Source organism: Lactuca serriola, chromosome 3 (genome assembly GCF_051521515.1).
Source record: "Lactuca serriola cultivar US96UC23 chromosome 3, Lser_US96UC23_V15, whole genome shotgun sequence".
Lineage (NCBI taxonomy): Eukaryota > Viridiplantae > Streptophyta > Magnoliopsida > Asterales > Asteraceae > Lactuca > Lactuca serriola.
In genome coordinates, this window is record NC_136410.1 from 234,797,732 (window position 1) to 234,815,658 (window position 17,927).

General features: G+C 35.1%; 1 protein-coding gene and 1 pseudogene across 1 annotated transcript; one reads left to right on the plus strand and one right to left on the minus strand.

The window, feature by feature from the left end:
* The first annotated feature begins 2,059 nt into the window (after positions 1-2,059).
* On the plus strand, positions 2,060-7,052 carry LOC145093711 (uncharacterized). Its single transcript, XM_079031942.1, has 7 exons — positions 2,060-2,455; positions 2,896-3,006; positions 4,079-4,237; positions 4,868-5,029; positions 5,322-5,435; positions 5,901-6,014; positions 6,424-7,052. The coding sequence occupies exons 1-7, from the start codon at positions 2,186-2,188 to the stop codon at positions 6,820-6,822; spliced, it is 1,329 nt and encodes a 442-aa protein (XP_078888068.1). The 5' UTR covers positions 2,060-2,185; the 3' UTR covers positions 6,823-7,052.
* Positions 7,053-15,420: 8,368 nt separating this feature from the next.
* On the minus strand, positions 15,421-17,492 carry LOC145093712 (uncharacterized; annotated as a pseudogene).
* Positions 17,493-17,927: the final 435 nt, after the last annotated feature.

Consider the following 17,927-nt stretch of genomic DNA (forward strand, 5'->3'; position numbering starts at 1 on the left):
TCGCTCTAAATCCACTACAAGTAGGTGCTTCCATAAAGTTCTTCGGGTAATTATATCACTGGAAAGTCATTATATTCAACAACCAATAGGTGATGTTGTACAAAAAAAATTCAAGAAAAAAAAACGATTTTATCCTTACTTCAAGAATTGTATAGGTGCAATTGACGGGACACATGTTCGTGTCAAAGTACCTAACAAAGATGCCCCTAGATGTTGTGGTCGCAAGGGATACCCTACGATAAACGTTTTAGCTGCTTGTACATTTGATTTAAAGTTTACGTACATTTTAAGTGGCTAGGAGGGTACAACATCAGACTCAAGGATACTAAAGAATGCACTCAATAAAGAAGATAAACTAGTAATTCCAAAGGGTAAATTTTTAATACCAAAATTACTCTTATGCGTAATCTAATTTTTAATACATAAAAAATTACAACTTATTTGTAGGCCAATACTGTTTGGTAGATGCTGGTTTGCCTCATACAACTACACAAATGGCACCATATCGCGATGTCAGATATCATTTGAAAGAGTATTCTGCTCGGGCCCCTAAGAAAACTTTAAAATCACGTTTCTCGCAATGGTATGACATGTTCCGTGGAACTTCATTGAGTGGGTTCGGTTGGAATTCTGAAACACAACTAATTGAAGCGGACGAGGAAGTGTGGGCCAACCTAATTAATGTAAGTTTCTTTTATTGCATGTTACTTAGTTTGTATACATTTATGTTATTTTTCTTAACAATAATTGTATTTGGGATTGTGTGTTACAATCAAAGCCAGGGGCAATTTCATTGAAGTCCAAAAAAAAAAAAATACCAAACTACAATGAAATGATAGCTTTGTTTGCGAAAGATAGGGCTTCAGGGATGCATGCTGAAACCCCGAAAGAGAAGAATGCTCGATTGAACAGGACTGGAGATATCAAAGTAGAAACAATTAAAGAAGTGGATCAGTTACTAGCAAACAATGACATTACACTTGAGAAATAACAAAAATAATAATAATAATGATGATGATGATGGTCTTGATGATATTCAAGTGTTATCTCCTACATGCTTTTCACCGGTGCAAAATTCAAGTTCTAAGAAGTACAAAGTAAAAAAAAAAAAAAAAAAAAAGGAAACATGAAATTGAAGATGAAGATGAACCTGAATCGTTTGAAAAGGTTATTATGAGTACAGTTAAAGATGTGGCTTCTGCTATGAGGGAGGGTAACAAAATCTTCGAAAGCTCTCATCATCGGGTTTATACAGGTGATGAAATTTATAAAGAGTTAGAGCCAATGAATTTAGAACCCGATGAATTAGCAGAAGCTCTCATGTTTTTGTCGTAATATCAATCTGATGCGGGGACATTATTTAGAGTTCCATTTAAAATACGAAAAAGTTTGCCGAAAAAAATGATAGGGGCAAGTAAATGACTTACTTAGGATGATAGTTTTTTGATTTTTTTTTTTTTTTATCAATTTGACTTCATATTTTTTTGTTTTTGGTTTGAGTTCATACATTGGAATTTGTTTGATTATTCTTGCATCGACTTTAAATTTGTTTCTTATGAATTTGTTTGATTATTCATACATTTATCTTATTTTTGGTTTGGGTTTATTGACTTTTGTTTCACTTTATATTAGTTTTGTTTGAAAAAAGTTATACAAATAAAGAACATACTAGAATTGTGATTAATAATGAATTATGCATTAGTGATTTTTGTATAAATAATCATGTGAAAAAAGTAATTAAAGAAGTCGAGATGTAGACAATAGTTGACAAAAAAATAATAGTTTAGGCATAATTTGTTTTCAAGAGAATCGTGTGGTCTATATTTGAAATTATGGAAAAAAATGTAACAATGGTATACTTGTCCACTTTTAATTTTCATTTCTTTTCTTTCCAACTCCAGAAAAAAAAAATTCCTTTTCTTTCTCTTAAACTAGAAACAAAAAAATACATTTTACTTTCCTTTTGCTTTTCTTTTTCTTTTTCTTTCCTTTAAAGGAAACTCATAACAAGGTGTTAGTCTTAAAAAAAATAAAATAAATAAATAAATGGAATTACCTTTGACTTCTACCGCATCATTGTTGACATGACTACTTACCTACCTGGTTTTCGTGGGTACCTGCCGACCTGCGTATCATCGGGGTTACAGCCTTACAGGTTAGGCTTTCAGTCGATTCCCTTCTAAATATGGGCAAATCGGATTGCAAAACCTCAACAACCATTCAATCTGAAGAGGTAGAAGAACGAAAACCGAATCCGTCCCTGATTTTGCTCAGCAGCGACAATGATGCTTATGAGGACCTAAGCCTGAAACCGGTGGAAAAATTAGTTGTAGGAGAATGCAGTAATGTTAATAGCAATGACAATACTTCATTTTCATCCTATTCCGAAGTTATCATCACAGATGTAAGGGAGATAATTAAGAATACGAAGGAGATGACGGGAGCACAAAGCAATGTAAGCACTTTAGATCCAATTGAAAACTCCTCATTTTTTGTTGTTGTTGCTGTACTACTTATTGAAGTCTATAGCTTCGAGTAATTGGAAAAAGTGTCTACAAGTTCGCTCATATTGTGCGCAAATTTGATGGTTGGAGCTTATCTGCTTTTATTTTGTTTCCTTTCCAGTAGTGTGGGGGATGCTGAATAGAAACTGAAGCTCTTTTAATTCAGTGTTTCAAATATGATTTCTATGACTTCGAATCCCAAACACTAGTTCAAAGATTCATAAGAAGTATTTGGTAATTACAAGTTCTGGAGCTAGTATTTGGGGGTGTTTGGGTTAGCTTTTCTAAAGTGATTATTCTGATTTCAAGAAGTAAATCAGATAATCATTTGGGGGTATTCACAAGGTATATTGATATGACTAATCTGGAAACCATTATTTGATTGCATTAGGTTGAAGACACAGAGAAGAAAGAGGAGAGTGTTGAATTAATAGAGACCAATGGGGTATTGGAAATTGATACCATGGAGAAATCTGATAATGTTGTACTAAGGAAGCTTCTTGTAAGTTGAATAGCAACATATTTCATGCATTTAGCCCTTAAAATATCAATTCATAGCAATCCAAATGTTTGATTGTTTTATCAAGGGTCAAGTGCAATAAATAGCAACATACTTCCATTGATTTGTTTTGTGTAGCATCCTACAAAGAACAAATTAGGTAGATTTTTCAAAGTACAATGTTTTTTTAAGGAAAAAAAAAAACTTATATGTAAAATACTATGATAAAAATAAATAAAAGTAGGGTACTACAATACACAATTAAATAAACGTACATTGCTATTCATGAAATTTAGCCTTTAAAGTATCAACTCATCTTACCAGTTTTATGAAGGGTCAAATGCAAGAAAATAGAAAAGTACTTTTATTGACTTGTTTATTACAACATCCAACTTATATTTCCTCCTATTACAACATTATAGATTATACTTTGAAAAATCAACCCACTTATAGCAATATCATCCAAATACAAAGCAATTTTCACTGCTATAATTCTGCAGATTTTATAAAGTACAATATCCTAAATTACTTCAAACTATACTATCGTAATTAGGTAGATTTATCAAATACTACAATTACAAATACAATAGAAAAAAGGGTTAATCCCAAAAAAGACCTTATATTTTGTGTTTTTTTCCAGCTTAAACCTCAAATTTATCTTTTGCCTGAAAAACATGTTGTATTTAGTCATTTTTTTGCCAAAAAAATTTTTGTAAAATGTGAGGGTTTTTTCAAGAAAAACTAAAAAAGTTGTGGGTTTAACTGGAAGCATTTAGAAAGTTGAGGGGTTTTTTTGGAAAAAATACAAAGTTGAGCACTTTTTCGGAAAAAATACGAGGTCTTTTTCAAACAAAAAATAAATTTGAGGTTTAATCCGGAAAAAACACAAAATATAAGGTCTTTTTTGAGATTAGCCCTAGAAAGAAATAAAAGTAGGAAGCTATAATGCACAAATTAATGGAACTATCTTGCCTTTTCTTGCATTTAGCCCTTATAATATGAATTCATTGCAAACCTAATGTTGATGTAATTGTATATGATGAATTTTATTAATGAGTTAATTAATTATGTCTAGAGGGGACCCAGGTATTTTGATCCTCCAGATAATAATTTGAGAAATTGTTATAATTGTGGAGAAACTGGTCATACACTTGTCAATTGTTCAGCAGCTAAACACAAGAAGCCTTGTTTTGTATGTGGAAGTTTGGAGCACAATGCAAAACAATGCAAACAGGTTTGGATCTTTAATTTTTCTTTTAACATTTTTTATAAAAAAATCTTTAATATGTCTTTTAACTTTTTTTTATCACTATGTTTTCAGCCCTTCATGTTTAAGATTCTTTGAGCCCTTAAAAAAATTGTATAAGGATGTTATACTTCCATAAATGTAGAGAATTATAGGAGTGACAATTGTGTTGTATTTGTCTAACATTGCTATAATCGGGTAGATTTTTCAAAGGGCAATTTTGTAATTTGAAAATTTGGAAGTAGGATGTGTTATAATAGTAACAAAAAGTTACACCTTTGACCCTCTAATCTACTTTAAACAAAAAAATAAAAACCTTATCATGTCTGTTTTTTTTTTTTTTTTTTTTAAATAAATGAAGCAAAACAATAAATCTTATTACAATATGCAACTGCAAAACTTTCACATGTTTGTATATATGTTACATTAATGTTTACTCAAAGCTGTTATCAATCATGAATTATTAAAATAAAAAGTTTTTGATATTACAGTTAGCAACAATAACTATCCAAAGCATGTTAGATAAATATTATCCATTCAATCCATTAATAGTGAAGTTCTGGACCAAATTTATATTTAATTTTTATGTCATTGTAACAAAATTTTATTTTTTGACAGGGAAAAGATTGTTATATATGCAAAAAATCTGGTCATCGTGCAAGAAATTGCCCAGAAAAAACTACAAAAAGCTTTCAAAAAGCTAAATTATGTTTGAAATGTGGTGATTCTGGACATGAAATATTCACATGCAAAAATTTCTACTCCCCTGATGACCTCAAGGTCAAAATCTCATTTTACAAGAAATAAAAACATACTTTACTCCTTTTACCAATAATAGCACTAAAACAATTTACTTACATTTTTTTTTTTTACTGATAATAGCAACAGACTAACATTTCTTTACACATAAAAACAACATTGCTATTGTGGGTAAAAAAAAAAAGGTAGAAGTATGTTTCGCTATTATGGGTAGAGAATTGTAAATAAAATCCGTTCATATTTTTTTAGTTATTTTAAATAAAATCCGTTCACATTATTATGAAATATTGACATGTGTGTTTGTATTTTTCAGGAAGTGAGATGTTACATTTGCAAATGTTTTGGGCATCTTTGTTGTGTTGACTATGGAAAAGGTGCAAGTGAGGTTTCTTGTTACAAATGTGGTCAATTGGGGCATTTAGGTTTGGTATGTTATGTCCTCTACTTTTATAAATATTTTAGTTCAATTAATTTTGTATATTTTGTAAAAAGTTAGGGTTATATTCACATTTATACAAACAATGTTTCACCATTTTCCCAATTTATGCAATAAAGTGGTTTTTAGATGAAATTTTATCCTAACCTTTTAGTGGCAGATTAAACCATAATAAGTTTCTCCTTTTTCCCAATTGTCTGGATAAATGATTTATTAAAAATATATTTGAAAAAATGACCACACACTTGGGGAAATGGAAGGAAAATATAAACGAGGGCAAATTTGTAAACTATTAGGACTTAATGGGAAAGCCTCATTTACCTGACCTTCTCTATTAAGTCGTTCTTTATGCTTTAACTTAAAAAAGTAACACTCATATATAGCTTATTGGATTAAGTCTGTGAAAAAAAAAAGACGTAAATACCCTCCTCATCCTCTGATATATTTTTTTTACAGGAATGTGTAAATTCTCATGCACATGCAGAAACAAGCAACACAATGTCACCTAGTTCTTGTTACAAATGCGGAGTGGAAGGCCATAAGGCACGTAAATGTCCAACTTCAACTAAGGTAATAATAATACGCTCATTTTTTAAACACTAACTTGTAGTCATTAATGCTTAAAAAGAAGTAAATGCCCTCCTCACCCTCATCATCGAAAATAGCCCTAGAAAGCTTGTCTAGTCGGTTTACTTTTGTGAATGGGACTAAAATATCATCTTTCTTTGTCCCACCTAAAAAGTTGGGACAGGCTCGTTTATAATCTCTTGTTTGTGCAAAAGACGTAAATACCCTTCTTACCCTAATCATTGAGAATTGGAAGAAAGATTGACTGGTCCCATCAAGCCTTGTCAATGGGACAAAAATCGCAACCTTTCGTTCCATTATGGAAAAGACGTAAATACCCTTTGCACCCTCATGTGATATTTTATATCATCCAAACAAATTTTAAACCCTAAATTTTTCTTTTTCATATTAGAAGCGAAAGAGGAAAGCCAAATTTTCACACAAATTACAAGATAACCATGACCAAATAGGGGTTAGGTCCGCACCTCCTACTGTAACCGAAGGGCGAAATAGGAATATAACACAAAATGGACACTCAACTTCATATCAACCAAAGCATAGGGGTGGGTGGATGAATGAAGATCATGATGGGCATTACCATGTTAACGAATGGGGATCTCCTTCAACACCACAAACTTATCAATCTAACAATAGTTTCCATGGAAATCATGATGCAAATAGTAATGGTTTTAGTTTTCCATATGAAGCTTCGAGTGCTTCTAATGGGTATCAACATGGTTTTTCAAGATCAAGATTTGGTGAATCTGGTAATTATGGAATTGGAAGGAGACATTACAATTGGGATAATTAAAGCTACAAAATAGATTTTAGTGATTTGAAAGTGCTAAAATGTTTTCTTCTTTGTATTCTTCATTTTAACTTTTCCAATTAGGTAATGTGCAATCCATAGTTTTTACTTTTTATTAGTGTTTTGTCATCATGTCATACATAAATATTGTATCATGTTGTTTTGTTGATATGATAAAGAATGTATTGAACATTTTAAATTTTATAGCATGATTTTTAAGATGTTTCATGGAAGTTGCAACTTGTTATATTATCCCTATATGCAATAGCATGTTATTTGGTTTGATGTGTTTTAGACTCGCTTGTAAGAGGATATACACATTTTTATGCATGTGAGAACATTTTTGGCTCACTTGTTACTAGTATACACATCCTTATGTGGCTGAAAGTGATATTTCAATGAACAAATGGTTAAATGTGTATTTATGGAATAATGTTATACTTTTTTTTTCTTGGTTTTTGTAATAAAATGGGTTTTTGGACAAAATATGCAGCCATATTTCATTTTATGATTAAAAGATGCAACATTTTAATGTAACATGTGACATGAAGTATTAGCAAGTGATTGGTTAAAAAGTAAAACATTGTGGGTTATAGGCAATATAGTTGGCTCCACCTCGATAGTGTGATTTTTTATTGGAATCATTGTAGGCATTCGGTCCTCATGCTAGCCTATTAACACATAACATATACATGATTCATATATCACATGATGTTTTTAGGGGATAGGCACTTAAAAGAATAACTAAACAAACAAAATGTGTAATGTGTGGTCATTTAAGGCATGTGGGCGAGTCGGGGTGGGGATGTAGGGGTGAGGTGAGGGTGGGTGGGTAGCATGGTGGGTGAGGATGGGTAGAGGTAGGTAAGGGTAAGGGTCGGTGGGGTGTAGGTAGGTGTTGCTAGGTAGGTAAGGGCAGGGTGGGGTGGGTGAGTAGTGGTCAATGGGTAGGGGTAGAGTGGGTGTGGGGTATGAGGTGTGGCTAGGGGTGGGATGGGAGCCGATGGGTGGGGGTGTTGGTGAGGTTTGGGGTGTGTGTTTAAATATTGTAGAAAAGTTTTGGAAATGAAAAAAGTGTGGAAAACAATAAGTTCTTTGTAATTTTGGAAAATGGGAAATTTTTGTTTTCTAGGAAAATTTTGGAAAAGTAATCAAACCAAACACGTTTTCAAAATTTTCACTTTTCTTCGAAAACTAGAGAATTTTCTACAACCAAACGCAACTAAGGTGCGTTAGGTTGTGGAAAATTGTTTTTATTTTTCTAAAATAAAGTTAATATTTCATTTTTAGTTTCAATGAAAATTTGTTAGTATAACGTCTTCGATTGTCGTCCTTGAGAGGTTCCTGTAAAGAAAGATTAGATGCAAACGATGTGGCTGAGGCTCGAGTTGGACTCGATTCCCTTAAACAGATTCGCCGTCTGTTCCCAGGGTACAACAACCTAAACAGTATTGTGTACTGCCGGAGATAACCATTTGCCTGAAAGAATCGCCGGAAGCAGAAATGCAGAGAAGGAAGAAGAAGAGTAGTAAATTCATTCGTGTGTCTGAATGAGAAGGCAATGGTCTTCTTTTATAGTCGAATTATGAAACGGAAAGAAATCACTAATTGATTGAGCGTTTAATGGCAATAAATGTCATTAATTACGCAATTAATGCATCCGTTACAAAATTCAAAAATAGGGACCAAAACTGTCAAGTTTAGCAAAAACGATCGCGCCCATGCACGAGTTCGGTGTTTTTGGTCTATGGAACCAAGATTTGCACCCCCCTGCGCGCGGGTAGGAATTGTAGCATAACCATAGACACAAGCTTGTAAGCCTTCCATGCAATGAAGCTTATAAACCTTGTTGAGTTTGGTCTCTCTAACAATGTGGGACTCATTCCCACATTCCTCTCTTTTGCTAAACTTATTCTCAAATACCCATCTTTGAGTATCGATATCTCATTCACTTATACTCTATTTTGGACATATAATATATCGTTTCGAAGCCCTCATGGAGGAGAACACAAACCCACTTAGAGTTTGTTATATATACAACATATGTATATATTTATATATGTCCAAAGTTAGTAAAAAATATAAATAATTTTACTAAATTTCCAACAATCCCCCACATGAATGGAGATCGATCTCTGCACATCCAATTTCCAAACGAAATTTTCAACAGTTGAATCCTGCATAGGATAGGTAGGTATTACCCTTTGAACCTTCCCTTAAGAAGTTACACTTAATCTCCTAGCAGTTAGTAGATCTCGATGTCTTTGAACTAAGCTGCCATTTATGTAGACGACAATGTAAATCTCACAGGACTCTCCCTGACAAGGTCATATCCTCATAGACGTGTTCGTTTTGGTCATGAACACTAACCTGGTTCTACAAGAGCTTTAGGAATTTTTGCCCCTATAATTCCCTTCGAAGCGACCCCACTTCTCTCTCACATAGGCGATTCCAAGAATCATTAAAAACCATATGTTTAGCCTAATTTGGTCACTACATAAAGGAATGGACTAGGATGAAATGTTAACTCCCCCCACAGTGACCTGCCCCACTCATACAATTAGGTTATCCTTTTGAACCCAGATCTTGGGATCTCCAGTCTTCTGGGTAAGGTTTCCTTCGTATGAATTTATTGATTCATGGGCTTTAGTCTCATTCCTCTTGATGACTTATAAACTACATCTCTACTCAAGCCTTTTGTAAGCGGGTCCGCAATGTTATCCTTTGACTTCACCCAGTCAACCGTGATAACTCCCGTAGAGATTAGTTGTCGTGTCGTTTTATGTCTACGTCTAATGTGCCTTGATTTCCCATTATACATTGTACTTTGAGCTCTACCAATTGCTGATTGGTTATCACAATGTATACTTATGGCCGTTACCGGCTTAGGCCATTCGGGAATGTCCTCTACAAATTGACGTAGCCACTCCGCCTCTTCAGCACAAATATCTAAGGCGATAAATTCAGATTCCATCGTAGATCTAGATATAATTGTTTGCTTGGATGATTTCCATGCTACAACAGCACCTCCAAGTGTAAACACATATCCACTTGTAGATCTGGAATCTTTTATGTCAGATATCCAATTTGCATCCGTGTATCCTTCGATAACTGCTGGATGTCTGCCGTAATGCAGTCCATATTCCCGCGTGTATCTCACATACCTCAGCAACCTAGTAATACTCTTCCAGTGTTCAGAACTGGGTTTACTAGTGTATCTACTTAGTCTACTCACAGCATATGCTAAGTCAGGTCTGGTACAACTCATTAGATACATCAGTCTGCCAATAATTCTTGAATATTCCACTTGATTAACACTATCACCTCTATTTTTACGTAGATGTTGACTAGTGTCAATTGGAGTTCTAGCTATGCTAGTATCTTCCTTAGCAAATTTTTCAAGAATTTTATCCACATGGTGTGTTTGACTCAAAACCAAACCACTTTGGGTTCTTGTGATCTTCACTCCTAGAATCACGTCTGCTAAACCCATATCTTTCATGTCGAACCTGGATTTCAACATATCCTTCGTGGATCTTATCATCTTGTCATCACTACCAATGATAAGCATATCATCAACATACAAACACAATATGACATATCCATGAGTGGTGTTTTTCACATAGATACACTTATCACACTCATTGATTCTAAAGCCACATTCCATCATGACTTGATCAAACTTTTGATGCCATTGTTTAGGAGCTTGTTTTAATCCATATAGAGACTTAACAAGTTTACAAACCTTGTTCTCTTGTCCTGAGGCAATGAATCCTTCAGGTTGCTCCATATAAATTTCTTCTTCCAACTCCCCATTTAGGAAAGTTGTTTTCACATCCATTTGATGAACTTGCAAGTTCCTGATAGCTGCAATGGCAAGAACTAATCTAATGGATGTTATCCGCGTTACCGGCGAATAGGTATCAAAGTAGTCTAGACCTTCCTTTTGTCTATAACCTTTGATTACTAGTCTTGCCTTGTATTTATCAGTACTGCCATCAGGTTTCATCTTTCTCTTAAAGATCCAACGGTAACCTAGTGGCTTGCTACCTGGAGGTAGGTCTACTAGTTCCCATGTATGATTTTGTAAGATAGATTCTACCTCATTTTTTATGGCTTCTTTCCATTGAAGTCCCTCAGAAGAAGTTACCGCTTCTTGGTAGGTTTTAGGTTCACTTTCCACCACATAGGTGAAAAATCATCACCATATGATTTTTCAACTCTAGCCCTCTTACTTCTTCTGGGTTCTATCTCTTCCTCCTCGGATTGAGCTTGTTCTTCCTCTCGAACAGCTTCGTTATTTGGTAAAGATGGGCTTTCAACTTCCTTGTTCAAACAAGGAAACACATCTTCAAAGAATGAAGCATTCCTTGATTCCATTATAGTATTCTTGTGTATTTCAGGATTCTTAGAATCATGCACAAGGAACCGATAAGCACTACTACTTTGTGCATACCCAATGAATACACAATCCACTGTTTTTGGCCCTAACTTTTGTACCTTAGGTGGTGGCACTACCACTTTAGCTAGGCACCCCCATACTCGTAAGTACTTATACGATGGCTTTCTACCCATCCAAAGTTCATACGGTGTTTCATTCTTTTCTTTGTGAGGTATCTTATTTAAAAGATAGTTAGCTGACAAAATAGCTTCCCCCCACATTGACTGGTTTACACCTGAACTAATTATCATGGCATTGACCATTTCTTTCAAAGTACAGTTCTTTCTTTCAGCAATTCCATTGGATTGAAGTGAATAGGGTGATGTGAATTCATGACGAATTCCATTTTTAGCACAAAAATCAGCATAGGGAGAAACATATTCCCCACCCCTATCACTTCTAACCACTTTAATTCTCTTGTTGAGTTGATTCTCAACTTCATTTTTGTACAAGACAAACTTGTCTATTGCTTCATCTTTACTCTTAAGTAAATATATGTAGCAATATTTCGTGCTATCATCGATGAATGTAATGAAGTATTTGTTCCCACCTTGAGTAGGAATTGACTTTAGATCACACACATCAGTGTGAATTAAATCAAGAGGTTCGGTGTTTCTTTTTATTGTTTGGAAAGACAATCTAGTTTGTTTAGCTTCAACACATGTGGGGCATTTATGATTTGAGTCAATATTAAGTTTTGGTATGTATTCTAGTTTAATTAATCGCTTAATTGAGTTGTAATTTACATGTCCTAAGCGACCATGCCAAACATTTGAACACTCAAGCAAATAAGCAGAACTAGAACTTTCATTATTCATTTTGTTTGTCACCATTACATGCAATTTGAACATGTCATTCAAGGCATATCATTTTCCCACAAACATACCATTTTTGGACAAAACAAACTTGTCCGACTCAAACACTAGTTTAAAACCAAATTGGTTCAACAAACCACCCGACACTAGATTCTTACGAAGTTCAGGAACATACAATACATCCCTAAGCTTCACTTCTTTCCCCGAAGTCATTTTTAGAATGACATCACCAACACCTTTGATATCCGCGGTAGCAGCATTTCCCATGTAGAGCTTTTCACCATCTTCAACTTCTTTGTAAGTGTTGAAAACACTTTTGTCATGACACACATGATGAGTAGCTCCCGTGTCAATCCACCACTCCTTTGAATTTGTGTTCATAAGATTCACTTCAGAAACCATAGCCGTGAGATCAGTTATCATGGCCACCAACTCCATGTTATCATTCACCATGTTTGCTTGACGGTTTTCCCTCTTAGGTTGAGGGCACTCCGAAGCCTTGTGACCCGGTTGGCCACAATTGTAGCACTTGAACTTCTTCTTGAAAGTTCCTGCCTTTGGGCCTAGATTTTTGCCCTTTGCTTTCCCTTTGTGAGGTCCCTTGCCTTTGCTTTTGGAAGTTTGACCAGCTTCCACCATATGAACCTTAGAAGATTCAACTTCACTGCCTTTCTTCAAGGCCATTCTATTGTCTTCTTCAATGCGAAGACGCACCACCAGTTCCTCCACAGACATCTCCTTTCGCTTATGCTTAAGGTAATTTTTGAAGTCTATCCAACCAGGAGGAAGCTTTTCAACCATTGATGCAACTTGGAATGATTCATTAAGATTCATCCCTTCTGCATTGTTATCATGTATGATGACCTGAAGGTCTTGGACTTGACTCATAACAGATTTTGAGTCAACCATTTTGTATTCCAAGAACTTAGCAACAACATGCTTCTTAGTTCCAGCATCTTCTGTCTTATACTTCCTTTCCAACGACTCCCATAGTTCCTTAGCAGTTGCAACTTTACAATAAACATTGTAAAGTGCATCTGTTAGCCCATTCAACACATAGTTGCGGCACAAAAATTCTGAATGCTTCCATGCATCCACAGCAGTCACAGATTGAGCATCAGCCTGCCCTTCAGCAATTACAGGAGCAGTTTCTGTTAGGAACCGAGCCAGGTTCAAGGTGGTCAAGTAGAACAGCATCTTTTGTTGCCACCTCTTGAAGTTCAGACCAGAAAATTTTTCAGGTCTTTCAGCATGGTTAGCCATGATGTTTGGAACCGGTGCATTTGGGTTCACAACAGGGGTAGCACCAACAGCAGGAGTTCCAGTACCAACGGGAGTTGCAGACATACTGAAAGAATCGCAACGACAATCAAATATATTATTACAGGAAAAAAATCGATAGAAGTGGAGTTCATAACACACGTACCTTGTTCAATAGAGCGTGACGACGTCGCCGCCATAATGCCGCAGTGTCCTTCAAGTACCTTTTTTAGCAGCCTTGATCTTCGTATCATCATCCACTATGCTTGCTCCTTCAAATTATTGTTTCATTTCCCATAAAAAGTCATCGACCACCGTTGCTTCTCTTTTACCCATGAATGTTGATGGTTTTGGAACTTCAACTTTTTGAGCATAGATGTTGGAGCCACCTGCTCCGCTAACTACTGCACGTTTGCAAAGGGCCCAATCCGGATGCATATCCTCTACTCGTTGAGTCAAAATAGAGAGCTTACCTTGCACTTACTCACGTAATTTAGCCACCTCACCTAGGAGCAACTCTTGTAAGTCACGCATCTCTTTCCGTAAATCTCCACCAAGTTGATTGATCGCTCCATTTACATTGTCTTGCATTTCTTCGTTGTCTAATGCCATCATGCCCATTTGTTGATGTGCATCCTCAACTGAACGCACAATGTCTCTATAATGGTCCCGACTTCGCCAAGTCGCTTGTCTACGGATCCCTACATATCCTTAGACTTGCCTTGTCCCTTGCTTGCACCTTGACGAGTCTCCTCTTGTCCTCGATTTTCTTCGTTCGCCACAACACTAGTAACATTCTTCTCCATCTCACCCGCCATACCTTCCTTTACTTGATGTGCTCTGATACCACCTGTCACACAGACTTGACTCTTCAAGCTCACAGTATAACACTTAGTTCTCAAATTAAGTCAGCCTAACTCGAACCATCACATAAAATCAAGGAAGAAAGTAACTCAACACTCGTAAGCTCTTTATTGCTCTAGAAAACGTAAGCTCAATTACAATGTGGAGAGAAACGAAATGGGAGAGCCCTATATATACATGAGGCAAGAAATTACTAGGAACTAAGGGGCATTTTTAGAAAGTTTCTAGAAGATGACTCTTCATAGGACTTCTATGATGTTTCTAGAGGGTTTCTAGAATCTTTCTAAAAAAACCTATTCTAGAGGCGACTAAAATAATTGGAAAATATATCTAAATAAGATGGGTCGTTACAATAAGGTCACCACTCAAAATAAGTATTGTAGTTCAAAATCCTACCTAAGTAACAACATGTAGCTGTCAAGGCTCGGTTCTTTTCATAAGATTAACATTCAAAAGCTATCAACACGTAAGTTGAACTATTTCCCTGTTGATTAGTATGATCCCACAAACAACCGTTTGATCTTGCAAAATGTTTATTTAGATGTTACAAAAATAGAGGATTCATTATGTTATACGAAAAGTGGTTTTAGTCTTTTGCTCATTAGAACCCTGTAATCCGAATGACTATATTCTTAGAATCGAAAGATCAGTTTCTTGATGGGAAGTATAATAGTGATGCTTATTTGGAATTCATTAAAAAATCACCTAACGCTGAGATGATGTTCAAACTAAACTCTCTTACATTGTTTATCAATACATTTTTTTGAGTCAATGATGATGGGTACACGTAACATATGACATTTCCCTTAAATCACTTGATCAAATTACGACATAAAACAGGGTATCTTGTGTGCAAACTTCGTACTTAAACCTGTTCTTGGATACAAATGAAAAGGTTTTAGTTCAAATTTTGCAAATAAAAAAGAATGATAAGTGCAACTAATTTGACGTCTCACAATGGAATATTGCATTTATTTTATGCAAAGAATTGAATGCATTTTAAAACGTATGTGTAAATGACCCAATACGAATATGAAAATCATCTTGAACACCAAATGCCAATTTTGTTCTGACCCTATGCCTTATGGTTCTAGTAGTTTAAGGATCAAATTATAATCAAAACTGTAGACTTTTCATTTCGAGAAACGGTAGATGACACTAAATAAGTATCGAGTAGATATTAAAAAGTTACAAAAATGGTCTGCATATTTTAATGTGAAGCTGAACATTAATGTGACATAAGATGAGAAAAGTAAATAGATAACAATGAAGAACAAGCCATAATAATGGTGAACTTGATATTGGCTAACAAAAATAACTAAACGATAACAAACTTGCAGACCAAAGATGGCCAATACCACACCTTTTATAAAACCAAGGATGTCATCTACACTGTAAAACAAGGAGTATCCACTCCTTCCTTTGGCACAAGCTTACCAATCAGCTTAAGCAAAGAAGCATCTAAAGATCTAGCTTTTATATGATCAAGTAACATTGATACAGTTGTAGCATCAAGTGAGAAACATTTTCTTTCCATTTCCTTTAAAAGCATCTCTACTACATCATGTTGTTGGTTCTTTAGAAATCCTTGGAGAAGAATATGGTAAGTCACATCATTTGGCGAGCAGCCTCTCTTTTCCATTTCAATAAACAAATCTTTTGCTTCCACCATCACACCTTCCCAGCAAAAACCACCGATCATCGTATTATATGTCCAAATATCAGGTGGTAAACCTTTAACAATTAGTTCATTGAAAAGGCTCCTTGCAATACCAAACTTTCCACTTTTACTTGCACCATCAATAAGTATATTGTACACAATAACATTTGAATTTAGCATATTGTCACCTATCAAATAGAATAAAGAAAGTGCTTTCTCCACTTGATTGTTGTTGCATAGACCCTCCAAAATTATTCTGTAAGTGCATTCATCCGGAATCAGTTTGTTTGCTCGCATCTCATTAAAAACTTCATCTGCATCTTTACAATGTCCAACTCGAAACAATCCCTGTAGCATGGTGCTGTAAGTGATGACATTAGGTCTCATATACCTTTTTTAATTATTTCATGAAACAAATGCATGGCCTCTTCTATCTTCAATTTCTTGCAATACCCATTCAACAAACTATTATAAGTCACAATATTAGGAACCAGACCTCGAAACCCCATCGAATCAAAAGCTTCCCTTGCTTTCGTGACTTCACCTCGCAAACAATAACCATCAATAAGTGAGTTGTATGTGACTACATCAAGAATCTTTTCCTCTTTGGATCATTATGTTGATAACACAGTTTGCATCCTCCACCTTCCCTTCCTTGCAAAGTGCATCAACTAATATATTAAAGGTGTTAACACTTGGGGAAATCCTATCATCCTCCATCTCTTTGAGCAATTTAGAGACCTCATCCCAACGACATAAGTTACAAAGGCCATGAATCAATGAGTTATAAGTGATAACATCAGGTAGGATGCCTTTGTGGAAAACCATCTCTTTGAAAAGGTTGAAAGCATCATCTACCATTTGGTCCTTGCAAAGACTATCAATGATTGTGTTATATGTGACCACGTTACGTTTACAACCACTCCTATCCATTAGTTTAAGCAATGCAATGGCAGTATCATTATTGCCAAATTTGCAAAGCCCTTTAATCATAGTGGTGTACATAATTGTATCAGGTTCACAGAGTTCCTCTTTGATTAGCTTCTTAAATAATCTTTCTGCCTTTAGGACACTATCTTCTAGGATGAGCCCATTTAAGAGTGCGCTAAAGGTGCAGACATCAGGTGATATATCGCGTTTGAAGCCATAGCCTAAGACTGCAAATCCTTCACTCGTGTGGTGCATTTGGCAGCAACACTTGATCACAATGTTAATAGTGTATGCATCAACAGGAACACGAACAACATTCATTTGTTTAAAAAGCTCAATAGAACAAGAATAATGCTTCATTTTGGCAACAGCTTGCAACAACTGGTTGAATTTAACAACTGAAGGCAGAGCTTGTCTCTGTGTCATTTCATCAAACAGTTGGAGGGCATCATCGAGGTTAGTAATCTTCTCACTCATAGATCGATGATGCTTGACCATTGTTTGCCGGTTGGAAGAAGCCGTTGAATGAGAACGAGCTGAAATCGTTTTGGGGGTAAATATTCCGTTGCTTAATTGTAAAAATGATGAAGGATTTCTGAATGAAAGGATGGGGGAATGAGTAGCTAAGATGCCTTTGAATTTGTCGAGGGAACCTGAGACGATAAAAGAAGCAAGGTTTTTGGGTTTCCCTCTAAGCACCAAAACCATCTTCAACTGCGAGGTTCAACTGCTTGGATTCACGGTTAAAGGCTGACATAAGTTAATTAATTTTCGGTATCCTAACTATTTTTTTAATTTTTATTTATTTATTTATTTATTTTTATATATATATATATATATATATATATATATATATATATATATATATATATATATATATATATATATATATATATATAGGTAACAAACTTGTTAGAAGTGTTCATATATGACCATTATGATGTGCTATAGCAGGTTAAATCTTAGATATGAATGCTTTAACAAGTTCGTTACCTAGATGTGTAAAAAAAATAGTTACGCAAATATGAATAAAACGAAAAGTAAAAATTAAATTACACGAATGGTCCCTGTGGTTTGGGGGAATTTGTGTTTTTGATCGCTAACTTATTTTTTTAACTTGGATGGTCCCTACTGTTTA

Coding starts and splice junctions, on each gene's coding strand:
- LOC145093711 (XM_079031942.1), top strand. CDS start 2,186: ATGGGCAAATCGGATTGCAAAACCTCAACAACCATTCAATCTGAAGAG. Junction 3,007..4,078: donor TTGTACTAAGGAAGCTTCTT/GTAAGTTGAATA, acceptor AATTATGTCTAG/AGGGGACCCAGGTATTTTGA. Junction 5,436..5,900: donor AATTGGGGCATTTAGGTTTG/GTATGTTATGTC, acceptor TTTTTTTTACAG/GAATGTGTAAATTCTCATGC.